At 30.4% G+C, this 27,447-nt stretch overlaps 1 protein-coding gene and 2 pseudogenes across 1 annotated transcript; 2 read left to right on the top strand and 1 right to left on the bottom strand.

The window, feature by feature from the left end:
• Window positions 1–5,313: 5,313 nt before the first annotated feature.
• LOC110646345 (tropinone reductase-like 3) lies at window positions 5,314–6,084 on the top strand (annotated as a pseudogene).
• Window positions 6,085–12,123: 6,039 nt separating this feature from the next.
• On the top strand, window positions 12,124–13,469 carry LOC110646341 (BURP domain protein USPL1-like). The gene is made up of 2 exons (XM_058140876.1): window positions 12,124–12,183; window positions 12,372–13,469. The coding sequence occupies exons 1-2, from the start codon at window positions 12,127–12,129 to the stop codon at window positions 13,182–13,184; spliced, it is 870 nt and encodes a 289-aa protein (XP_057996859.1). The 5' UTR covers window positions 12,124–12,126; the 3' UTR covers window positions 13,185–13,469.
• Window positions 13,470–15,254: 1,785 nt separating this feature from the next.
• Window positions 15,255–19,944, bottom strand: LOC131175876 (uncharacterized; annotated as a pseudogene).
• Window positions 19,945–27,447: the final 7,503 nt, after the last annotated feature.

A 27,447-nucleotide genomic window follows, 5' to 3' on the forward strand; every position in this document is an offset into this window, starting at 1 on the left:
ATTTTAATATATATTTAATTGGGTTAATTGGTCTCACAACTTATTTGGACACTTCTAAACTACACAACACTTGGTTCCACGCTCGAGCAACTAGGCTTGATACGATTGTGATGACTAGGGGTATGCAAACGGTCGGTTCTGTTTTAAATTGAATCGAACTGATAAAATTAAAAATCAAAAATCAAAAATTTTAAAAATCGAATCAAATCAATTATTAAGAAAAATTTGAATCGAATAAAATTGATAAATATTGGTTCGATTCAATTTTAAACTGATCAAATTAAATTTTGTAAAATTTTATATTTTCAACATTAAATCTCTAAAACAAAAATATTAAAAAACTGAATTTAATTTTTTATAAAATTAATTAAATTAAACTGATTAAATTTTAAAATTGAATCCATTAAATCAAATTAATTCGATTCAATTTGATTTTTTAATTTAAACCACAATATGCACTCTCCTAGTGATGACTAAAGCCCATGTGGACTACTGGCCTAACAACTAGGAGAGGGCTGAACCTAATCACTTAGCCCAAAAATCAACCCCCAAGTGTTAACAGAGTGTCTAAGTAGTTCACTAATGCCTTCATATAAAGATGAAATAAAAATTGAAAAAAAAAATCAATAGTATCTAACTTCACCCAAAAATTAATTTTAAAAAAAATTAATTAAATCTTATATTTAGTATAAAATTTTTATTATAAATTAATATGAGACAATATTCCTTTTGTATTCAGATATAAATATTTATAGTATAAAATTTCAGACAAATACATTTATGAATAACTCAAAATTAAAATAAAATAAACTCTAATATCATATAAAGAAAATAAACTTAACTTAACTTTACTCAAAAGCTAACTTAAAGGAAAAATGTTTAGCAAAATCTTCAATTTAGCACAAGATTTTTATCCTAAACCAATATGAGACAACAAAAATCTTATATCATATTTATTTTTAATAGATTTAAATTTTTATGCTTTGTATAACAATAAATACCTTATTTTATATATTTAATTTAATTATTTAAATATATATTGACATTTTAAAAATAATTTTTTTATGTTTTCAGTTAATTACTCTATATCTTATTTTTATTATCTATTTTATCTATATCAAAATTATATTAATTAAATTTATAAAAAAAGAAAATGATATTAGCAATGATTGTTTGAAATGTAAAAAGATAACAAAATAATGATTAACTTTTATTTTTCTTTTTTGAAAGAATGGTTAAATTTTAAATTAAATTTTCTATTAATATAGGTAAGAAAAAAATTAAATAAGATCCTCATTTTTACATAATTACATCTACGTATAAAAATAATTAAAGAATATATTTTTAATCAATTAAGCTATAAATTAATTAAGCCATTTCCCATTAATGCGAGTGAAAATTAATTTATTAATTATAAAAAAAAAGACGACAACTGATAATTAGTAAGAATTTCCTATTAGAACAAGGTGAAATTAATTTTTTAATTCATAAAAGGAAATCAATCGGAAAAGTTATGTAATTTCCTACTCAGTGTGAATGGAGATTTTTTCATTCATTATTGTGCAAAAAGTAATAAGCGTGAGATTTTTTATTGATTTAATTTGTAATTAATTTATTACAATTTTGACAGGTCAACATCTCTTCATAGCATAAAAAATTTGCCTGATTTATATAAATAGATTTAATTTAATTTAATTTTTTTATTTAGTTAATTTTATGGTTGCTTAAATTAAATTATCTTTATTAACAATTAAGTAATTTTGAAAGAAATGAAAATCATACAAATTTGCCTGATTCATATAGATAAATTTTGGAGTTGTTTGGTATTTATTAGAATTGTTATTGGAAAAATATTTTTTTAAATATATTAAATTTTTTTTTATGAAAATTAAATATATTATTTAGAAAATAATGAAAATTTATAGAAGATGAAGTTTAATTGCTCAATTTAAAATTTTTTAATTAAAACACGAGAGCCCAAACGAATTTTGAGATGACGGCTAAAGAGGCTGATTTGGGTTTTTAGCTTTTAATTTTCAATTTTCAATTAAACAAATTTTATTAATTGAAAATATATGATTTTTATTATAAAATTATTTGAAATTAATTTTTCTAATAGAATTGAATTTAATTGTATTAGGAGCAATGTTTGAAATGGAGTAATTTGTTCAGTTCATCGTGTCATTTATCTTAGCATTTATCAGCTTTCCATGACCAACCCTTTTCCATTCTCTTATATTTAATTGGATGCATATACTTATAATATAAGCTCAAGCGCATATAAAAATAAATTTAATAATTATTAATATATAAATTTAAATATAAATATTTAATTTAATAATTATTAAATTTATTCTCACATAAATGGAGTTACAAGTACAATAACTAAACCCAATTAAATTTTCCAAGAAAGAAGCTAAGGCTTTTATGCAAACTTCCCCTCCTTTTGCTGGGATGACTAATAAACATCCAAAGCAGCTGACCAATAATCAAAGACAACCATATATAAAAACAGATACTAAAGGGCTGTTTGACATTGGTGTTGGAATTACTGTTTAAAAAAATATTTTTTTGATATATTAGTCAAAGAGTATTAAAAAATAATTTAAAATTAAATTTGATAAAAAAATATTTTTTTTGATATACTAGTTAAAGAGTATTAAAAAATAATTTAAAATTAAATTTGATAAATTTTAGTTATAAGAATATTAAAATAATAAAATACTATTTTTTTTAATATCACTTAAAATGATGCTTTTATTCAGAAAAATAATTTTGAATCTCCAAATGTAATGTTAAATAGACATTAAGAATCTGTTTGGTATTACTATTAAAACTGCTGTTAAAAAAATTTCTTTTTAAGATATACTAGTCAGAGAGCATTAAAAAATAATTTAAAATTAAATTTGACAAATTTTAATCATAAAAATATTAAAAATAACAAAATAATTTTTTTTAATTATATTTAAAATAGTGTTTTTATTAAAAAAAAAAAAATTTGAAGCTTCAAATGCAATGGTAAACAAGATATAAGAGTCTCATGTATAAAAACATTATTACAAGCACACCTTAATGAAAAAAAACTTACCCAGGTGAAATTCATTATGAACTCAAGGCAAAATTTCATCCACTTCATTTATTTATCTGCATATTCTGTAAACATAAGCTTTTCTGATGAATAATTAACATCCATAAACCTTCGCTTTATGATCGACAAAGGATTTCTCTCCTTTAATCTCATCATCATCATCATCATTTTGATGGGGAATGTTCATTTTTCTTATTCTCGCCATGGCTGTGATATATAACAGCAATAGCTCTGGTATCAAAATCCTTAACAAAATGGTTCATTTTATTAGCACCTAATAAAGAAGAGGCAGCATCAGCTGAATCTTCAACAAACAGGCTTTTGATCGCTTCTGGTATAGGCTGATCTTTCATTATGTTCTTCCAATAATCCTCAGGTAGTTTTCTTGCGTTGTTGAGGTTGACGAACTAATACCAAAAATGGGATAAAATTACATTAGTTTCATAAATCCAAAAAAAAAAAAAAAATCGAATGAGTTTGTGATTTTTAGATATGGAAGACTTACAGAGAAAAGAAAGAAGAGAAGAAAGGACTTACGGAGAAAACAAAGAAGAGAATAAGAAAGAAAGCAAGTGTACGCTTCATGTCTTTGCAAGTTGCAACTTTCTCCAACCTCTTGACTCTACGCCACTTAATTTATAGGCCAAATACATAGACGGGCAGGGCGGATCCACCATACAAAGAAAGTTTTGTTACAGTGATTGATATGGTGGATCTCACCTGGCCCCATAAAATACATCGATTGTATAAAATAATTGCTTAATTAAGAATGAGACGATTTTATTAACATATTACATTGATTTTTCATATTTATAAAACTTAATGTTTCAGTTATAATAATAAAAGTAATAAAATTGATTATTCTTGAAATTTATTAGTTTAAAATAACTCTTCTTTTTGTTCATAATTAGCGGAATTCTTATACTATCCATGGTAGTGTGTATATTTATATATATATATTTAACCTTTTGATAATAATAAATTTTTATTATTAAATTAATTTTTAATCAAAACTTTCTCCTAATTAATTTAATTTTAAAAAAATTTCTCATCTATTTTAGTAGAATTTTCAAATTAATTTGTAACATAATTAATTAAAAATACCTTATTTAATTATTTTATACATAAATTATTGATAATTTTTATAATTATTTCATTTAAAATATAATAAAATTAATTTATTGAAAAAAATAATTTAAACTTTGTTGTCGTACCAATCAAATAACTTGGGTCGCATCAAAATACTTCCTAAGTCGATAATATTACAAATCTAGATTATTTAAAAATTTGATTTATTGGTCCAATTGGTAATTATGAATTTAATAATAATGATGTTTATAATCATTACTTAAATATTTTCTTCATTAAAAAAATTTTTCTTTTGGATTTTTTGTTGAAAAATTAGAATAGTGCTTTTTAAGAGATTTTTAAAATATTGTATTTTGTAAGTTTTTCAAAATATTATTTCTTAAAAGTATTTTTCAGAAAAGTTTTTTTTGGATTTTTTGTGGGCAAAAATGTTTTCTTCAAAAATTAAAAAGTTGGATAAAAAATTGTAATAAAATCTTTGAATTAATATTTTTTTTCTTAAAAAGTTTTTTTTTTATGGTGGCTTCATTTAAAATTATATGTGCATCCTAAAATTTTAACTATTTTAATTGGTACGATTGATTAATAGAAAAAATAATAAAGAGGTAAAATAATTAAACATTAACTAATTAATTAACTATTAAATAGTATCATTCTATTAATAATTATCACATTAAATATTACTTTTTGTAATAATTTTAAGTTATTTTTATAAATTTTACAGTATATATATAATTCTTAAATTTTTATAATGAAATGAAACATTTAAAAATTTAGAAAATATTATGTAAGGAATTTATATAAATTTTATAATTAAACAAACAATACTTAAATATATATTTAATATTTCAATCATTTAATCGTGAAAATTAAGGTAATAATTATAAAAATAAAAATAATTACAATTTACAAGAAAAATAAAAAGTGAGTTAAATAAAAATAAAATTAAAATAATTACTATAATTATAAAGCCTAATATTCTCTCAAAGTGATACATAACAAAATCAATAAAAAATTTATACATATAGCAACACTTCATTTTTTTTTTCTTTGAATTGCTTGTCTATTTTATACATAGATAGATAGATTCAATCTATTGGAATTTAAATATGGACTTGAAGCTAGTAGTGATACTAATGGAGGAGAAGAAAAATATTGGCAAGAGATTTATGGGGAAGGTGGCGATTGTCACAGGTTCCACTCGGGGCATCGGCTTTGCAATCACCCAGCGCCTTGGCTGCGAAGGCGCCTTCATTGTCATCTCTTCTTGCAAGCAGAAAAATGTAGACGAGGCTGTTGAGAAACTTAAAGCTTAGGGTATCCAAGTTTTAGGTGTTGTTTGTCATGTCTCAAATGCAGAACATAGAAAGAATCTCATTCAGAAGACAATTCAGAAATATGGAAAAATATATGTGATTGTATCCAATGCCGCTGCCAATCCGTCTGCTGAATCCATTTTATTGACCCAAGAATCTGTCCTTGACGAGCTTTGGGAAATTAATGTCAAAGCCTCTATCCTTCTTTTGAAGGATGCAGCTCCTCACATGCAGAAGGGTTCTTCAGTCATTCTAGTTTCCTCAATTGGTGGTTACAATCCTCATGCTTCCATGCCTAAATATGGGGTGACAAAGACAACTCTTCTCGACCTCACTAAGGCCTTAGCAACTCAAATGGCACCTGATACTCGTGTAAACTGTATAGCTCCTGTGTTTGTACCAACACACTTTGCTGATTTCATCACAAAAAATGAGGCCATGATGAAGTCCATTGAGGAAAATACGTTGCTTAACAGGCTTGGTACCACAGAAGACATGGCTTCTGCAACTGCCTTTTTGGCATCTGATGATGCTTCTTATACAACAGGAGAAACTTTGGTTGTCGCCGGAGGGGTACCCTCTAGACTATAGTTCCTTCTCATTACCCTAAATCTCTTCGATTATTATTATTTTTTTTTAATTTTTTATTTTCAGTTCTCTTGGAGGAATCGTGTTGTCAACCTTCATTGGACCAGCTTGAAGTCTATATTAATAAATTTATCACAAAAAAGAAGACTTGAAATCTTTAAAACTCAACTCAACTCAACTAAGCCTTTATCCCAAAAATTTAGGGTCGGCTATATGGATTCTCTTTCTCCACTCTAAACGATTTTGGATTTAATCCCTTGAAATGTGTAATGCTTCTAGGTTATATTGTACTATTCTCCTCCAAGTCAGTTCAAGTTTACACCTTCTTTTCTTTCTATCCTCTACCCTAATGTGCTGTGCTTGTCTAACTGGAGCCTCTATATGTTTACGCTTCACATGACCAAACCACCTTAATCTCCTGCCACTCTTACATTTTCTCTAATACTCTCATTACGGACTTTATCTAGTTTAGTATGCCCACTCATCCACCTTAACATTCTCATCTCCCCCACTCTTATCTTAGACACATATAACTCCTTTAGTGCCCAACACTCATTACCATATAACATGGTCGGTCGTATGGCTGCATAGTAAAATTGTCCTTTAAACTTATTGGGAATCTTGCAATCACATAAAACTTCCGTGGCATGTCTCCATTTCAACTATCCGGCTTTAATCCTATGACTAACATCCTCCTCACATCCCCCATCTACTTGAAGGACTGAGCTGAGATATTTAAAGTGATAATTTTGGGATAGTATCAATCCATCCAAATTAACTCCTTCCCTATCACCAGTTCGGCCTTCACTGAACTTACAATGCATGTATTATGTTTTCATTCTACTTAACTTAAAGCCCTTTGACTCTAGAGTACTTCTCCAAAGCTTTAGCTTTCTATTAACTCCTTCTTGCATCTCATCTATCAGAACTGTATTATCTGCAAACATCATGCACCAAGGGATACTCTCTTATATATGTTTCATTAATTCATTTAAAACTAATGTAAAAAGGTAAGGGCTTACAGCTGAACCTTGGTGTAATCTAACTGAGATAAGAAAATCTCTTGTGTCTCCTCCCACTGTGTGCACAATAGTAGTTGCTCCTTCATACATGTCTTTCAACACTTATATGTACCTAATAGATACCCCCTTTTATTCTAACACTCTCCATAAGACATCTCTTGGAACACTATCATAAGCCTTCTTCAAATCGATAAAAACCATGTGTAAATCTTTCCTCGCATCTCTATATTTCTCCATCAAGCTTCTAATGAGAAAGATCGCTTGCATGGTTGAACGACCAGGCATGAAGTCAAATTGATTGGGAGAGATAGAAGAATCATAACGTAGTCGATGTTCCACAACTCTCTCCCACAACTTCATAGTATGTCTCATGAGTTTAATTCCCCTATAGTTTGAGCAACTCTGTATGTCTCCCTTATTTTTAAAAATAGGTACTAAAATACTCCTCCATTCATCAGACATTTTCTTTGAATTTAGAATCTTATTAAACAATTTAGTTAACCATGTCACTCCCATATCTCCCAAACACTTCCACACTTCAATTGGTATTCCATCGGATCCATAGCCTTTATCCACTTTCATTCTTTTAAGTGCTTCCTTTACTTCTAAAGATCTAATCCTTCTAGTATAATTCACATTCTTTTCTATTGCTCTGTAGTCTATATTCACGCTATTACCATTTTGACTATTATGAAAGATATCATCAAAATAATTTCTCCATCTTTCTTTAATTTCTTCATCTTTCACCAACACTTTTCTTTCTTTATCCTTAATGCACCTAACTTGATTGAGATCTTGACATTTCTTTTCTTTCCTCCTTACTAATCTATAAATATCTTTCTCTCCTTCTTTAGTTTCAAGTTTCTCATTTAACTTTTCAAAGGCTTGCGCTCTTGCTTGACTAATTGCATTTTTTGCTTCTTCTTTGCTATCTTGTACTGTTTATATGCCTCATTATTATCACACTTAGGTAATTTCTAATACCATTATCTCTTTCTCTTTACTGCCTTTTGTACTTCTTCATTCTACCACCATCTCTCTTTTGAGGGTGGTTCATGTCCTCTAGACTCTCCAAGTACTTTTCTAGCTACTTCTCTAATCTTTGATGCCATCTGTATCCACATATCATTGGTCTCCATATCCAGCTTCCATGCTTCAGACTCGAAAAGCTCATTTTGAACTTCACTTGCTTTACTACTTTGAACTCCTATCATTTTGTTTGAGCTACACTATTTCTTCTAACGTTACTTGAATTATTCCTAAACTTGACATCCAAGACCACCAACCGATGTTGACTTGTTAAAACCTCTCTCAGAATGACCTTACAATCCTTGCATAGAGCTCTATTTGTCTTTCTGGTTAAGAGGAAGTCAATTTAACTTCTATATTGCCCACTTTTAAAAGTCATTAAATGTGACTCTCTTTTTATAAAATAGGTATTTACCAGTATTAGGTCGTATGCCATAGCAAAATCCAGAATGCTTTTTCCCTCCTCATTTCGGTTGCCAAATCTAAAACCTCCATGAACATTCTCATAGCCTTGCCTATCACTTCCTATATGTCCATTCAAATCTCCACCGATGAAAACATTCTCTTCATTCAATATGCTTTGCATTAGATCATCCATATCTTCCCAAAACCTTTGTTTACTCTTACTATCTAGTCCTATTTGTGGGGCATAAACACTAACTACATTTATTATTTCTCTTTCTAATACTAACTTTACTAGTATAATTCTATCTTCTACTCTTTTCACAGCTATTACAACATCTTTCAACCTCCTGTCTATGATTATGCCCACACTGTTCTTATTTCTCTCATTTTTGATAAATCACAGTTTGTACCTTAAATTATCCATTTCCTTACTTTTCTCTCTTACCCATTTAGTCTCCTGAATGTAAGCAATATTCACCCTTTTCCTTTCCAAGGTATCCACAAGCTCCACTAATTTTCCTGTAAGTGATCTAATATTCCAAGTACCAAACCTGATTCTCCTCCTATCATGTTCCTTCATAATTGATCTCCTTCTATGATGTCTTCTATTATTCTCTATGACTATCTTGTGTTCTATTCTTCTATCTGTTCTACTATCTGTCCCATGGACTAACTTCTTTACCCACACCCGTCCATGATGTGGAAACCCTTGCTCATTTAACACCACACCCGGGTGCCAGCATGGCGCGTTGCTTTCAGTGAATGCCCTACACCCTTGTATATTTCTCACTATACTCGGGCTCTGATATAGTGCGTCGTAAGTAGAGGACGCCTCAATGTTTATATCATTTGAATCTATATCATAAGATGTGATGGAATTTTTATGCTGGTTGTCACCTACCGCAACCCTCCTCCTTTATCCGGACTTGGGACCTGCTAAGCGCAAACTACTTAGGCAGAGTTAAGACTTGAAATCTTTATTACTCAAATTTTTCAATTTCAAATTTAGGTTGGTTTTTACTATTGAATTTGTTTGGCATAAATTAGGGTTTGTTTGATTGTTGAATTTTTAGAGTTTGTTTGGAGAAAATATGAATTTCTTTAACCGTTAAAATTTAGATTGATTGAAATTTGATTATTTGATTGTTGAAATTTTTGTTTGAATATGAAACTATGAAAGGAAGATATAATACAACTTCTAAATTTTATGAAGACATCGAAGGAAAAACAATGGATATAGCAAAGTAGGAGAAGAACCAATCCATCGAATTTTGATTTGGTTTGATTCAATTGGCCTTTCTAGCTAGGTTTGATTTCATTTCATTTAAAATACATTTCAGTTCTTTAATTTTTATATTCAATTTTTATTTAAAAAATTATCATCTAACCTTATAAAATATGATAAATCTTTTAAACTAATATTAAGGCTCTATTTTATTTTATTAAAAATATTTTCCTTCACATTTTTTTAAGTCTAGAACACTTAAAAAAATGAGATCAATGGAAAATATTATTTTGATAAAAAAAATTAAGTCATTTTAAAAGAGTAAATTATTCTTTATTTTTTAGATTTTAATAATCTTATCAATAATATAAATACATACCATTAATTTAACATTACAATTAAATAACAAAAAATATTTTCATAAAAAATATATTTTTAAATAATATTTTTCATTAAAACATTTTTTAAATATAAATTATTTTTTTAAACAAACTAAGTCTTAAAATTCCTTTTACATAACTCTTAAATTATTTCAATATCTCAACTTTTTTTTTTTAAGTTGAAATCTCCGCTATTGTTATAATTCTTTAAGAGATTATATTTGATATATGAACAACAATCAGAAATTAATACACAGTTTTCAGTAAAAAAGAAATAAAAACAGTACACATAAATGGGAAAAATAAGAAAAACAAGTTGATCTCACGTAAGCTGATCCTTACGTGACTCTTGTTCAAAGCCATTGCGGGTTGATAGATATATTAGTTTTTGAAGATGGGTCTACTGTATATATTAAATAGCCATGCCGGATCTATGATGACTGACCTGAGGGATCACCAGAGAATAGTAAAAGCTTAGTGGGATTGGGACAACACTGCAAAAGGGGAGGTTGGTTCACGCTTTACCTATTTAAGGGAAGCATTGATTTTTTAAGAAAGAAAATTAATTTCAATATTGAAGCCTCTCCAAATCTTCTATACTAAAAAAAAGTCCAAATATCAATGGATTGGTGTGATTCGATTCATCAATTTATTTGGGTATTTGAAAGTTGTGTCAAATTAATCTTTATTTTTATAGAATTTATTAGCTAGCCTTTTTTTTTCCCTTTTAAAATGTGCTAGTTAAGTAAAATATTAATTATATTACTTATTTAAAGGAAATATTGATTTTTTAAGAAAGAAAATTAATTTCAATATTGAAACGTTGCCAAATCTTCTATAGTAAAAAAAGAAGTTAATTAATATTTGAATTTTAAAAAATATTTTTTTAATGGAGAGTGAAAATTTAAATTTAAATTTGACACGTTTAAATATCAATGAAATGTCTTTAACCGCTAAATTGACCAAATCAGGCTGATTGTGATTGACACATTTTTATGTTGATTATGTTGACCAATTTAGATAATGAATATTTATTATATAAAATTTAAATTCAATTTAAATATTATTTTAAAATTTAAATTTATTTTAAATTTAATTATATACTATTTGAATTCATTTTAATAAAATTTCTTTGAATTAAATATAAAAAATATCAAAGCTATCACAAAACTTGAAGGTCAGTGAACTTTTTTGCACATTTGCATTTTATATTATATATAATGCTAATATAAAATAATTATTTTCTACACTCGATACATTTAACTAATTAATAATTATTATTTTAGTTAGGATGATGATAATCAATATTCAAATATGTTTAGGAGTAAATAAATTTACTCTCTCAAATTAATTATACGTTAGCTCATCCCATATAACCCTTGTAATTTTAAAAACAGAAAATTAATTAATCAAGGAGCCAATTGAGACATTAATCATGTACTTACACACCATGTGGCCAGGACTGCAACTTCATTAAAGTTAATATTAAATCAGAAATCACTTCTGAAAAATATAAGTTTTGACTTATCACAATCCGAATATAATTTGTTGCTAAAACCAAACAAGGCCAAAATGATGCATTTTATGTATTACGCTGTGTTTGGAAGACAGTTTTATAAAATAATGAAAAATTTTAAAAGATTTTAAAATTATATATTTATATTTAAGAGAATTCATAATTTTTTAAAATAAAATTTTTAAAGATATTTAAAAATCTCTAAAAATTTATATTTTTTTTACCTATTAATTAATAAATAAATAAATTTTTTATTTACTTCCTCTCAATTGCAAAAAATTTATAAAGATTTAAAAATCATGAAAAATCCTACACTCTTACTGTATATTAGTTCCTTCCAAATATAGTATTTACACATTTAATTTTATAAAATACTGAAAAAAAAAAAGTTGTCAATTAGTCAAGTTGATAGTTAATTGTCCTTATTTCAGAAGTAGAGGAAAAAGGAAAAGAAAGCCCCAGGCAGAGATGGGTATCCATTTTCCTTCCTGGAGAATCATCCTTTGTGTTCTACTTGTTTTAGTGGTAATTGATTTCTGTCTCATCTCTATGAAACTATGAGAGTTCAGTTCTTGCATTGCTTTCGTAAATTTCCTTCCTGAATAATTGTCCTGCTTCACGTATGTATATATGCTGCTTTCTGTAATTTTTTTTTCTCTTTTTGTATCAATTTCCTTGTTTGCAGTTAATTTTTCCAATGTTTTATTCTACAGTTTGCCAAAGGCAGTAGTTCCAGGAAGACATGTGACTCGCCTTTAAAAGAAGCAGCAGGTGATTTGACAGCAAATTCAAAGGATAGCCATCTACTGATCAAGAATGTCATTGATCATCAAATGCAACACATGGACCCTTCAGACCATGTTTTCTTCACTGTAGATGATCTAAAAGCTGGAAGAAAAATTCCAATCTACTTCCCTTATAAAAACCATTCTGCTTCTCCCCGTTTGCTATCTAGAGAAGAAGCCAATTCCATTCCTTTCTCTTTAACACAACTCCCTTACCTTCTTGAACTTTTCTCTATCTCCAAAGACTCTCCTCAAGCCAAAGCCATGGAATATACTCTAAGACATTGTGATGTCAAAACCACAGAAAGAGAGACCAAGATGTGTGCTGCCTCCTTAGAATCGGTGCTTGATTTTGTATGTGCAACCTTTGGATTGGACACTCAATTCAAAGCTTTAACTACTAATTATCTCACAAACCCGGTTACACAATTGCAAAATTATACCATTTTGGAAGACCCAAAAGAGATCCTGCCAGAAAAAATCGTAGGATGTCATGCAATGCCTTACCCGTATGTGGTCTACTATTGCCATAGAGCAGAAGGGAGGGACAGGCTGTTTGAGATGTTACTGGGTGGTGAGGATGGAGAAAGAGTCCAAGCTCCAGGGATTTGCCATATGGACACCTCTAAATGGGACAGGGACCATGTGTCGTTTCGTGTCCTCAAAATGGAGCCTGGAACTTCCCCAGTTTGCCATTTCTTCCCAGCAAATAACTTAGTTTGGGTGCCTTTGTCTGCTTGATAAAATCTTGGATGTAATTGTGCATTTTTGAAGTGTAATGTAGTATTTTTGTCCTACTTAATATCATATGTGAAATAAAACAAGTGTGGCGGTCATCATGCCCTGCAAACTCTATTTAGGGAACACCCCCTTCTTTTGAGCTAGATAGAGGGTCCATTTAATCTGTAATTTGGGATGGTTGATTTGTAATTATAAATAAACAAAAGCTTTCCAACGATCAAGATATGGGATCTCCATCAGGAGATCTCAATTAGCCTTTTCTATAGTAAAATGATGGTCCTGATGAGAGTTCCCAACTTGTTACTCAGTTATGTTACTCAGTTATCTTTTCATCTTGATGGTACTTATCTCTCTACTTTGGCTCACCCTAATAGATGATTTTTGGCAGTTCCTAATATCAGTTTCTTTTAGATTTTACGATGTGTGGTGTGACCATGGAAATGGAACTAGGGAGATATTTGAACACCACCAGCAAGTGTTCACAAGCCATGAAAAAGAAACCAGGATTTTGCCAGTGGGACATTCCATGGACGGTCATAATAATATGCAGGCTTCAAGCCTTGGCTTCTTCACATTGAATGATCTATATGCAGGAAAATTTATCCATATTCACTTTCCCGACATGAATCCTTCTCTTTTGCCTCGCTTGTTGCCTAGAGAAGAGGCCGATATTCTTCCTTTCTCAACCAAAAAACTCCCATACATTGTCCAACTTTCTCAACCTCCCAAGACTCTTCTCCAGCTAAAACCATTGAAGATACGCTTGCACTGTGAGCTGAAACCCATATCAAAGGAGAGGCTAAATTCTATGCTACCTCATTAGAATCCATGCTTGATTTTGCACGCACCACTTTTGGATTGGACACCCGTTTAGAAGCCATAAACACAGCTTACCTGAAGAAAAATCCATTACTACCCTTGAACAGAAGTACACGCTTCTAGAAGATCCTGAAGAGGTGTTAGCTCCAAAGATGGTAGCCTGCCATTTATTGCCTTACCTATATTCTGTTTATTATTGCCAAAGCCAAGAGAGTGAAAACAAGGATCGTAAGTTTCCCTAGAGGGTGAAAATGGAGACAAAGTGGAAGCTGTTGCTGTTTTTCACATGGATACTTCTGCTTGGGACCCAAACCACATTATCATTTCGCCTGCTTGGCATAGAGCCTGGAACTTCACCGCCTTGCCATTTCTTCTCTCCAAAGTCCAAATAATCTCTCTTTGTTCCAACACGTTTATGGAAGGACTTGAACCATATGTTATAATGATGTAATTTTGCTGTCCATTGTTTCAATATGTTCCTGCGAAATTGCTTTTCTCTAAGAAAATTTCCTATAAATGGTATTTCTTCTTAATTAATGTATTAGCACACGTGATTAAGTTCCCATTTGAGATAAAAGAATTTCTCTTAATTAATTGGTGGCAAGTGGAAAAAGTACTCCATGCAGTGCAGAGAACTGCTAAATGACTCTTATGAACATTAGAAGCACACAAATACACATATTCCTAAGACAACAACATGGGTTTAACTCTTGCAAAAAAGCTCTACCAAATCAAATTGATTGTTCAAACGACTTACTTGACAGAACTTAATATGATACTGCTCATTTGTTACCATCTGTAGTGGAATAGAAATACCAATCAGCTATTATTAAGCTTTAACAACTTCAGTTATTTAAAGACCCACGTAAAAATAAGGTCCCTTAAGTTCCAACCATCTCCTCTTTTTGCTTCACATTTAAAAACAAATCAACAAATTAACCAATTGATGTGTTTTACAGAATATGCATTTGGTAGTGTGTAGAGAATGACTAGTTTCAATGTAAACATGATCAGGGATAGCATATTTCTTCGTCCACCCTACTCAGTTAAGGGCTAGATTTCACCCATCTGCTTTTCATCTCATTGTAGTAATATTGGAAACTAACTAGCTATATGTGCACAACACATACGACACAAGCAATCTCGCAAAAATTTCACCTGATTTAAGTTTCCCTGGATGTAAAGATTTAGATGGGGAAACAGATAAATTAAGAGAAGAAAAGGACAGCACACACAGAGAAAGAGGCTTCATTATACGTAGTTCAGCTGAATAAGCATGCCTGCATGTGAAAGAGTACAATGAGAATTTGCATAAATAGAAATCTATGCCTACTACTTCTCTGGACCAGTTATCAAATCCAACAATTTATGATTGTATTCAGCTCATTTACCTACAGGATTAAATTAGACAGCCAAAGAGAGCAACTCTTATAGATTCAATTATTGTTACACTATCTTCACTCGCCAAAACCACAAAGTTCTGACCACTATTATATATATAGTACCCAAAGAAAAGGGAAAGGAAATGAAAATCACTTACAGATTATAATGGTATTCAGTTCACCATTTGGTGAAATTTTAGCAATTTATTTTGAATATGAGAACCAATTTTGTTAAAACACTAATTCAACTTCTATTCTTTGCTGGATCACTAACTTATCTATTTATTTTTCCATAGAGATGAATCACAAGTTTGCTTATAAAATTTTCAAAAAATATTGCTACCACAATCAAAAGAAGAACTCACCATAATTTCGGCGCACTGTTGTGAACCTGTAAATGTCCTTTATCAGGGAACCGTAGCTCATGGACTTCAAGGGTCCCATATGCCTGAAACACAAAGTAGAACACAATTTAGGCCAAGAAATGCAAAGCTTTACAATGACATAAGAGTGAAGTTGTAGAACATCCGAGTAAGATAGATGGGAAGCTCCTCCAATGCTAAAATATTAACAATGAAGACATTCAAGTAAAAGGTTTTTTCCTTGATCAATATTCAGAGGAAAAAAGGTCATCTGTTTTCAGATTCTGAATCTTGCACCCTTCCTCTCTCTCTCTCTCTCTCTCTCTCTCTGTGTGTCTACACACAATCACACACGTGCATACCCAAAGTAAAAGAGCCAAAATATGAAAAATAATTAAAGAATCAACAAATTTCAAGTTTGAATGCAATTCTATAACAAGAACAACTAATTATTAAGTTTAAAAACCAGTCAATTCACAATTAAACAACAATTTGTTGATGACAAAGTTAATAACACATTTAAACAAACTTTTCAAGAAGCATCACTTTAAGAACTTAGTTAATATTTTCACATGCCCCTCCAACTTACAATAATGACACAAGCAGCAAAATGAAAGACATGTAACATTTTCATCATTATTGAGTTCCCCTATCAAAAAGAGAATAAGAGATACAAAACAAAATCCAAATCAAGAGTTGACTTCGTACTAACAGTTAAGTTCAATGTCGAAGAAGGGTTTTGATACACCAGCTTTACCAGCCAAATTGAATTAATAAGAAAATTAAAGCAACTAGCTTGATCAGCTTATTGAGTCCAAACACTTACACTATCTCAGTATATTGAATTCTCCATGGTGAGAAACCTAGATGGGAAACATAGATGGCATCTTATAGGTCCATTAACTAATAGCAAATAGGGTTCTGCAAATAGGGTTCTGACCCTTTGTAACCTGATTGCATAAGAGCATCAATAACATCAATTGTAAAATCATTTGAAAAGAAATCAATCTCTGAACCATTCAGCCAATCCAAGAAGTTAGACAAACCTAAAGCATTTAGTGCCTCGTCCATTTGAGCTTCTGTAAAGACTTGCTCTTCCTGTTCTACACCATTTTCAGAAAACTTCAAGTGCTTCATAAAGAGTACGTTAGCTGCCTGGGTTATTGCTTCTTTTCCATCAGAACTAGAAGCAAATTCCAAAGTCATCTGTTTCTGGTCCAGTGGCAAATCTTTTTCAACTGCTTCCTGTAAAGCCACATGGTAAGGGCAGGTATTGAAACTGCCTAAAAGGGCAGCCTACTCAAAATCACATGTCAGCCAATCAGCCTCACCATGTACACATAAATTCTGTATATGAATGGCAGGAAACTGAAGAATAGAAGAAAACATATCATACAGATAGAAGACACTACCTCAAATAGCATAGCATTTTTCAGATTCTCTATGATGGTTTTCTTGTATGTCTTGAGTACTCCTAGAAGAAAAAAGAAGTTGGAAACAAAATTTTTTAAATGAAAGAGATTAATGCAATTTCCGTGGGCTGACAAGCAACAGTAATATCATGTGGAACAACAAAAGAATGTACTTAATTGCTCAGTTTCACTGAGTATCCAGCGTCTGCACCTTCGGAATCATAGAGGCACATATGTTTCACACCAATAGCTGCCAGCCATTGCAAAAGTTGAAGAACTTCAGAAATTTCGTAAGCATCTTCACTATCTGCCACAATGGCAAGGTACCGTACCTTGCCAACATCGAGGGCTTAGTAATGTTTCAATAGTCCTCTAGAGATTAGATAGTTCTCACTCACTTGGACTATGCCAACTCAAAGGTACCATAATCTCACCAGAAGATGTAGAAAATGCCACAGAAGTCCAAGACAAAGATAAATAATCTGCACACCCTTAAAAACGAAAATTAATATATCCAATTTAGCTTGATAAAAGCATAAAATGTAATCAATTTCATTATAAATTTTTAAAATAATAAAAATAATAATAACAGAAAAACAGGGAAAGAAGGGAAGGAGAGTCCAGTCTGCAGAATGGACATTCAACACAACACCTAATAAATTTTCTGAATAGCCTGTTACGATCCCACGTCACTAAGGAACAACCTTGATAAGGGGTTAATAAGTCTCCAGCCATCCTCGCTTTGCAAGCTGATTTTCAAGAGTGAGTTTTACTTAAGTAGCCCATTCCTCATATTGTCCAATTTCCGTGACTCATGGTGCTCAATAGTTCATATCAATTGACACTTACTAAATTGTAGGGTTATTCCTTAGCCTGCGTGTTGCCCCATAGAATATAAGTCAGGCACTACTTTAAATGATATTGAATAAATGTGTTCTAGAAATTTAACTCTTAATTCTCATACTATAGTCTCAGTAGCCTTGTACTCAAATGTGTCATGATTGCTCCTCTCATATGGAATGAAATAAACTATTACTCCAATTTTAATCAAAGGTATTCCTTTTATTACTCCTCCATTGTTTTCACCACAAATCAATAGTATATCCTTTTATTAGGATTGTAGTATCTACTCAAGGAATTACATAATAGCAAAATATATTTCTTAAAATCCAACAGCATGTGATCAGTAACGAAGTCAGGAATTCAACTAAAGGGGGTCCAATTAAAATATGTAATTTGTAAAAATAATATGCATAAATAAATATAAATTGACAAGAAAATTACTTAGAAAATATTAATAAACTGTTACAATTAAATTACAATAATTCTCGTCTATTTTTTATTAACTGAAATCTACTCATAATAACTTCATTGTCAATACTTACAAATACATTTCTTTCGATGTAAGTCACCAAACAATTATTTAGTAGCTCGTTTCTCATTCTATTACGAAGTGAATTTTTAATGATATTCATTGCAGAAAAAACTCTTTCCACTGTGGCTGTAGCAACTAGCACGATTAATGATAATTTGACTAACAAATACACCAAAGGAAAAACAATATGCTTACTTGTAGCAACCATCTTCTCAGTAAGACCTCCAATTCCACTCACTTTAGAAAATTTCTTATTCATATGCATATCAAAGACAAAGTTCTCACGTTGAGATTCAAGTTCAATTAGAGCAATTGGAGAAAATTCACATAGATAAAATTTTGCAAGTTGAATCAATTTGCTCATATCGAATGTAGAAAATGAGTCCTTAGGATCAAGACATGCCATACATAAAAGCAAATTTGTGTTCACTTCATCAAATCAATTATTAAGTTCTTGAAACTGCATATCAATCATAGAATAAAACAACTCAATACGATAGTGATGAAAATTTGTCATTTCTTCACTTCTACGCCTTGACCTCCCTCTAGCTACATAGACATCCTCCGTATCTAATACAACTATATCATATTTACCCCAAAATTCTAATACCTCAAGTAACAAATATTCTCAACCATTTTTTCTTATCACTTGCAAACGCAATTTTGAGACTTTGAACAGATTCATAGCACTTACAATATCTTGATCCCTCCTCTGTAAAACTTATGATAACTCATATGCGATTCCCAAAATCTTTTTCATAATATGTAGCACAAAGATAAATTTAAATCGATTCATAATATCTAGCAAATCAATTGCTTCAACCCTTTGTGGATCATCACTATCATTTTCTCCAATATACTCAAGAACATCAATGACAGAAGGAAATAAATGCAGTAAATTAATAAGCATACCATAATGAGAACTCCAACAAGTATCTCCTGGTCTCTTCAATGCCATTTCTTGATTTAGACCTTGTTCGATTTTTATTTCACCTTTTGCAATCCCTTCAAACACTTTCTCTATTTGCTTTTCTCGAAGCATATCCTTGCGTTTACAAGACCTCTAATAACATTGATCAAACAAGTAATAGTAGTGAAAAAAGAACTTATACTTGAATGTTTTTTAGCAACAACAACAAGTGCGAGTTGGAGTTCATAAGCAAAACAATGGATATAATAAGCACTAGAATTCACCTTCAAAATCAAACTTTTACAGCCATTAAATCCATCTCGCATATTATTAACTCCATTATAGCCTTTACCTCTCAAACTAGATATACGCAAGCCATAAGTAGAGAACAAAAAGTCAATATTTTTTTTAAGAGATGTCGCACTTGTATTATGGACATGACCAATAAATCTTTCAATGACACATCCAAATTCATTGACATATCGTATGACAACTCCCATTTGCTCTTTAACTGATACATCTCAAAATTCATCAACTAAAATAGAGAACAAATTATCTCCCAAATTTGTAATGATAGCCTTTGTTGTCTCAGTTGCAGCTGCATTAATGATATCTTTTTTAATATCAGGAGATGTAAGTCTGAGATTGTTAGGAGCATTTTTCAACACAATATTATTAATTTCTTCATTACATGAAGCCGAAAATTTTAATAATTCAAGAAAATTTCCTTAATTTAATGAATTTTCAAACTCATTATTCCCTCGAAAAGCCAATCCTTGCATCAAGAGATAACAAAGACATATAATTGATGCATTTAACCTACAACGATACTCAATTTTTTACTGTTCTGATTGTTTTAAAAAAGAAACTTCAATGTGTTGAGCTTGATTCATCAAATCTTCACAAGTTAACTGACATTTATTATAATCACTATTATAGTCTCCTACATATTCTCTCAATCTTTCTTTCTTTCGCCAATTAGTAAAACCTACAGATACAAAAGCATCATAACCTCTTTCACTATGCCCAGTTGTAAAAAAATAACAATATAAACAATATGCAGTATCATTTTCAATACTATATTCCAACCAACTACTGAATTCATCAAACCAAGGTGCAATAAATCTCCATTTTTGAGTTCTATCTACCTTTTGAGGAAATTTACAATAGCATGGCTGACATAGACCTTTAAGTAAGTAAGCTCCATGTACTTGATTCCTAATATCAAGTGGATAGCTTATTATGTTAGGTCTCAGTCTTGGATCAGAAGGAATATTTTCTATATCGACCTCAACTTCCTCATTAATCACCTGCTTAGGTGGTGTTGGTTGAACAGTTTGATTGATTGATGATGATGATTCTGCAGTATATGATTTTCTTTTAAAAAATTGCTCAATATCTATAAAAATAAAAAACAGTCAATATTTATATAAAATTGAGATAACAATATCAATGCAACTATGAAATAAATTTTATCAAATAAAATACATAAAATATTTGTGTAGAAAAGAGATACAATATCAATGAATATAAAGAGTAATTTTTATTCTTAAACTAAAGGACGATGATATTTTACAATTTTTACATTTTTTATTATAAGGATTTCAAAATTGGACATACATTATAAATAATCAATGAAATACCTAGTTAAGTCGTATAATTTCTTTGATATATTCATTTTAAATGTACACTTTTTTTGTTAATTAAATTTTAATTATAGTTCAAAACTTCAAATTCATATTCCATCTAATATTTTCTATAAAACAATTTCAGATAATATTAATACATCTATTTATTTATATATATCTATTTTTAAGTATCAACTCACGACAAAATAATGAATGAAATGATAGATTTTCTATTGCATTATTATCATTTTTTTGTAATTGCAAATTGCTTGGAAAAAAGGAAATTGCCCCAATTGAATTTCATTAAATGGATTTAATTGCCCCACTAGAATTGTCAACTAATAATTAGCCAATAGAAAGAAAAATTAATAATAATAATAATAATAATAATAATAATAATAATAATAATAATAATAATAATAATAATAATATCAAATCCATTTTCATATTTGCTATCGATTATTATATGGCCTCTTTCTTTGATTGATTATATACAAAAAAAAATTATATAAAGTACGAAAAAAAGATTTTATTAAAAAAAAGACAAAAATTAAACAAATAAAAATAAAAATTATAGAGTTAAAGGGGATTTAGGAGTTAGGACTTATATATAGAGCTAACCAAATGATCCAAAAAATTATAGAGTAGAAAGAAGGAAGGGGTGAGGTGAGGTGAAAGAGAGATATTACGAAGATAATGAGTTTCCTTTGTCGACAGAGCTATGAGTATATGAGTGATGCAGCTGTTTTAAAAAAATTTTAGGATTAGAGAGTTAAATTACTAATATACCCTCAAACTTTTTTAAATTTCAGGGGGGCCCAATGCCCCCCTTGGCCTAGCGTTGCCTTCATCCTTGCATATAGAGCTAACCAAATGATCCAATAAATTGTAAAGTATAAAGAAGGAAGGGGGAAGGTGAGGTGAAAGAGAGAAATTGCAAAGAAAATGGGTTTCCTTTGTCGGCAGAGCTGTGAGCATATGAGTGATGTAGCAATTTTGAAAAATTTTTTAGGATTAGGAAGCTAAATTACTAATATACCTTCAAACATTTTTAAAATTCTAGGGTCCTAATGCCCCCCTTCGCTCAGCATCGCCTCCATCTCTGCATGTGATTAATTCGAATGATTTAACAACAAAATATGATTAATAAAATATCTCATGCACTTACTAGACTAATCAAATGACTTACTTTCTGCACTCCACGTTTCAAACCCATTACCCTACCAAAACATAAAATCACAAAACCAGAACAGGGAAACTCATCAACTTAAGCCATTCAACAAATAAAAGGAACATGCAAGCACAAACATCTATTTCTCTATATACAAAATAAAGGCAACTAAGATTAGCTCAATCAAGTTGACCAAGTAAATTGTAACTGATAAATCAAGAATAACGTACTATTCACAAAAATAATATATATATAAAAGGCATTTTTGTGATGAGCATGGAGAAAGCAGTGAAACCCAAAAAAAAGAAAGCGAGCAGAGAAAGACCAACATTTTTCATGTGATTAAAAATAAAAGGGGAAAGGGAGATTCAAGTGAAAGTGGAAAAAGTTTGGAACTTTTTTCTTTTTAGGAGGGGGAGAATTGTTGGGCTTGGGTCCCTCCTTTGTGGAGAGAGTCCATTTTGTTAAAGTCCACAATCATTTTGGCCCATTAGAGCTACATATACTTATACATATATATATATATATATATATATATATATATATATCCCTCCTTTGTGGAGAGTGTCCATTTTGTTAAAGTCCACAATCATTTTGGCCCATTAGAGCTACATATACTTATACACACACACACACACACACACACACACACATATATATATATATATATATATATATATATATATATATATATATATATATATCCTTCAGAGTATATATATATATATATATATATATATATATATATATATATATATATATCCCTCCTTTGTGGAGAGTGTCCATTTTGTTAAAGTCCACAATCATTTTGGCCTATTAGAGCTACATATACTTATACATATACATATACATATATATATATCTATATATATACATATAGATATATCTATATGTATATATATATATATGTTTGCTTTCTATTATACATTTTTACAACGGCCATATTCTTACTTTTGATTGTCCAAAGACATTAGAAACATGAAAAGAAACAAAGAAGTATTTTGCAGAATTTTCTGCAGAAATTTTCATGGTGGACAGCTCACATTTCTGAGTTTTTTGAGCCTGTTTACCGTTGGATCAAGCTTAAATTTGGTCTATAGCGTCTTCACATCTAGTTCTTCATTGTGAATGATGAAGATCTTATTTGGAGGTTTGGTTCTGCTGCTTTTGGATACTTGAACAGCTGCTGTTTTTAATGATTCTTTGCACAGACTAGTTTCATCATTTATAGCAATCGGAAGTTTATTTGTGGTCCGATTGAGCTGAATTTTGGTGGGCACAGTGGAGACATATTGTTCTTTAATTTGGGAGGTGGAGATAAATTTTGACAACTAGAAGGTATTCAATTTGGATGGGCAGCAGTTGTGTTTTGGTGAATTCTCTCCAAAACTTTGTTATCTCTTATTAATTCATTTAAATTGTCTTGAGATTTTTTGCTGATAATTGTTTATGATTTGTAATTGCTGTAAAACTTTATTTTGTGCTAGTGGAGCGATTTCAATCTGACCAAGAGAGATCCCGTGGTTTTTATCCTTCACTGTAAAAGAGTTTTCCACGTAAAAATTGCCTTATTCTTGTGTGACTGATTTGTACATCTATTGAGCAGCTTATTATTGTGATTATTTGTTGCATATATACTCAATTGTTGTTCTTCATAGGTTTACAAGAATAGGAAGAATTTGTTGATTTAAATTGTTGTCCATTTACTTCCTATGTGACTGAGAAAAGTATTAAAAAATATTAAAAGTTAATATAAAATAATTTTAACATATTTTAATTATAATAAAACATTTTTAGGATTATTTTTTAATAATATTTGTAATAACCTTTTTTTTATCTAAAATTCATGAAATCATGGTATTCAGTAGGGTGACAATTCTGCTCATCATCTACTAAAAGCAAAGATAGAATTTTAACCTTCTAATATTAAAAAAAAAAATATCCATCATAATTTTATAAAAATCATTTTTTAAATGTGTGCAAAAATATACCGATTGAGATCACACTATTTATATAAAGAAATATAATATTCAATTCATTAAATATTTCTTCCGTCACATTTCAAGTGATATTTTGGAATTTTTTTTATCTTATTTATCATTTTAAAATTTAAAAAATTATTAATTATTTTTATTTAACTCTATCCTTTATAATTTTTCTCAATATATTTATCTCTTACTTATATCATCTAGTCATCTCTAATCCCTACATATAAATCTTAAAAATCATTTGAAATAGAATAATGGAAATATAATTTGCACCCATTTAGCACAATTTTTCATATAATTAATTATTAAGAAATCAATTAAATTACTTAAATTATAATAAAATGCTCTTAATTTTATTAGATTACTTTTTATCTTACCTAATTAAGAGAGAGAGGAGGAAGTGTTAAAAATAATTTTAAAAAGTTGTACAAATAGTTATCATGTTAATAGATATAAGAGTAAAATTAAAAAAAAATAATTAATATTTTTAATTTTCTCAAAATGACAAATAATTATGAATAAATTAACTTTTAAAAATCGATAGATAAAAGTGGATAGAAGAAGCAATTCTCATATAAATGACATATATTTAATAAATAAACTCAAATTGTAAACAATTAATACCATAATTAAATCAAACAATATTTTTTAAGATGTAAAAAATCCAAATCAAACCATTCAAATTGGATTTAAATAATAGGTTTAGTCAGTTTATACCATTAAATAAATTGTTAAAATAAAATATCTAAATATTAAAGACATTTAAATAATATAATATTAAAATAAAATAATATGAAAAAAGGGATGTTTATTAGCTCAAGGAGTAATAAGGACGAGTCCGCCTCTCAGGAGAAATAAGGATGCCGTGTTTTTAGGCTTGAGTAAAGGAGTGATAAGGTGAATTCTGTAAATATTGTATATTTGAATGAGTCTTTGTGGTTGAGATTCTTTGGGTAATTCGTTCCCTTCCAAGTGATAGTCTTCATTATTTTTCTCCTCTTTTTCAACAACCTCTGTTATTATTCTTTTTATTTAAGCTGAATGTATACTGTTAATTGGATTATTGAGGTTTCACATTAATAAAATTACATCTTCTTCACTTTGTTATCTTGGTATCAGAGCCTCAACGATCTGCTCACCATGGCTTCTTCTCTGAATGTAGCCAATTTTGTTACCTTAAAGCTCAAACAATCAAACTATCCTCTGTGGAGAGAACAACTTTTGAGTTTAGCTGAAAGTCAGGAATTGTCGGATCATTTGGTTAATGGCTTTCCTGAAGATCAGAAATTCGTTACCCCTCCCAATCCAATTCCAGAAAACTATCAACCACAGCAATCAGACATCTTCAAGGCGTGGCAAAAGTCTGATAGATTACTTCGTGGGTGGATCTATGGCACCCTTAGTGAGGAATCACTCGGACTTGTCATCGGACTAGAAACAGTTCATACTGTTTGGAGTGCATTAAAAGATGCATATGCACAAGATTCTCAAGAGAGGGAATTTACCCTCGACAAACAATTGACCTATTTTCGCAAAGATGAAAATCGGTCCATCACTGAACATCTGCGTTTGTTTAAAGAACTCTGCGACAGTTTAGCCGCTATCGGGAAAAAAGTACCCGATGAAGAAAAAGTCTTTTGTCTCCTTACCAGTCTGGGACCCCAGTACGAAACGTTTACTACGACGATGCTTAAACCACCGCGACCCAATTTTAATGAACTGGTCTCTCAACTTAAGAATTTAGACCAGCGACGAGTGTGGTTTTCCACACAGAACGAATCTGGTCTTGATCAAATTTCGCATGTGGCTTTTTATGGAAATCAACAGAATTCATCCAGTAATTCCTCGAATCGGCGTCCTAGATTTAATTCCCAAGGGCGTGGTTTTCAAGCCCAGCAAACGCAAAACCCTTTTCCAAACAAAGAGTCGTATTCTTCCCAACGGCGACCTCCCCCGGCTGGTCGTAGAAGAATGACACCAGCTGAACGAGAGCTGTATAAGAACGAAGTGTGTCAATACTGCAACAGAGATGGTCACATCGCGAAGATTTGCTGGTGGATTCCACAAGAAAAACAAAGCAGCCCTGCTCAAGCTCTTTCGGCACTCACATTGGATACTGATGTTGTAGATACTGACTGGGTTGCAGACTCTGGTGCATCGAATCATATGACAGGTAACAAAAATCTATTCCATAAACTTACTGACTATTATGGACCTGATTCCATAACCATCGGCGATGGAACGTTTCTATCCATCGATGGTGTTGGAATGACGTCTATAGAACAGAAGCAAAAATTATCACTTTCAAATGTCTTTTCTGTTCCTGATCTAAAAAAGAATTTACTTTCTGTAGGCCAATTAACAGATGATTATCCTGTGAATTGTGAATTTTCTAATGTTTCTATTTACATTAAGGATCGGCGCATGATGTGTAATCGCTACAAGGGCCACGGAAAAATAACCTTTATATCTTGTCGAGAATCCAAAGCATATTTTTCCAATCGATTTAGGTGCCGAGCAGCAGACCTATGGCATCAACGATTAGGATACCCTCAACCTTCTGCGATTTCTATTTTGTTTAATAAGAACCTTATTGATGTTAAAGGTTCCTTGCATTCTAAATTTTTATGTGATAGCTGCCAATTAGGCAAATTGAGCAAATTTCCATTTAGTTTGTCTTCCAATAAAAGTACCACTGTATTTGAAAAAGTTCATTGTGATTTATGGGGACCAGACACTGTATTATCTTTTGCCAAATTTAAATATTATGCTTGCTTGGTAGATGACTATTCTAAATACTCTTGGCTTATACCACTAAAGAAAAAATCGGATTTCTTTGTTGCTTATAAAGCTTTTGAACAGTTTGTGCTAAGACAATTTGGGAAGACCATCAAGGTTTTCCATTCCGATGGAGGAGGTGAGTTTTTGAATAATGCTTTATCTTCACATTTTCTTTCACAAGGTATTAAACATCAAGTGTCGTGTCCTCATACACCCGAGCAAACAGGTGCTGTCGAACGACGACACCGTTTTATTCGTGAATTAGGATTGACGATGATGTATCATAGTCATGTGCCATTGTCTATGTGGGTCGATGCTTTTCAAACTGCTGTTTTTTTAATAAATAGGTTGCCTACTTCTGTGCTAGGGAATGAAACACCATATTTTAAATTGCATGGAACTCATTTTGATTATAGCTCCCTACGTGTCTTTGGT

Source organism: Hevea brasiliensis, chromosome 18 (assembly GCF_030052815.1).
Source record: "Hevea brasiliensis isolate MT/VB/25A 57/8 chromosome 18, ASM3005281v1, whole genome shotgun sequence".
Taxonomy (NCBI): domain Eukaryota; kingdom Viridiplantae; phylum Streptophyta; class Magnoliopsida; order Malpighiales; family Euphorbiaceae; genus Hevea; species Hevea brasiliensis.

Excerpts from the sequence above, each read along its gene's own strand:
- LOC110646341 (XM_058140876.1), top strand. The coding sequence starts at position 12,127 with ATGGGTATCCATTTTCCTTCCTGGAGAATCATCCTTTGTGTTCTACTT. Across the intron at positions 12,184-12,371 it reads GTGTTCTACTTGTTTTAGTG|TTTGCCAAAGGCAGTAGTTC; the intron begins GTAATTGATTTC and ends TTTATTCTACAG.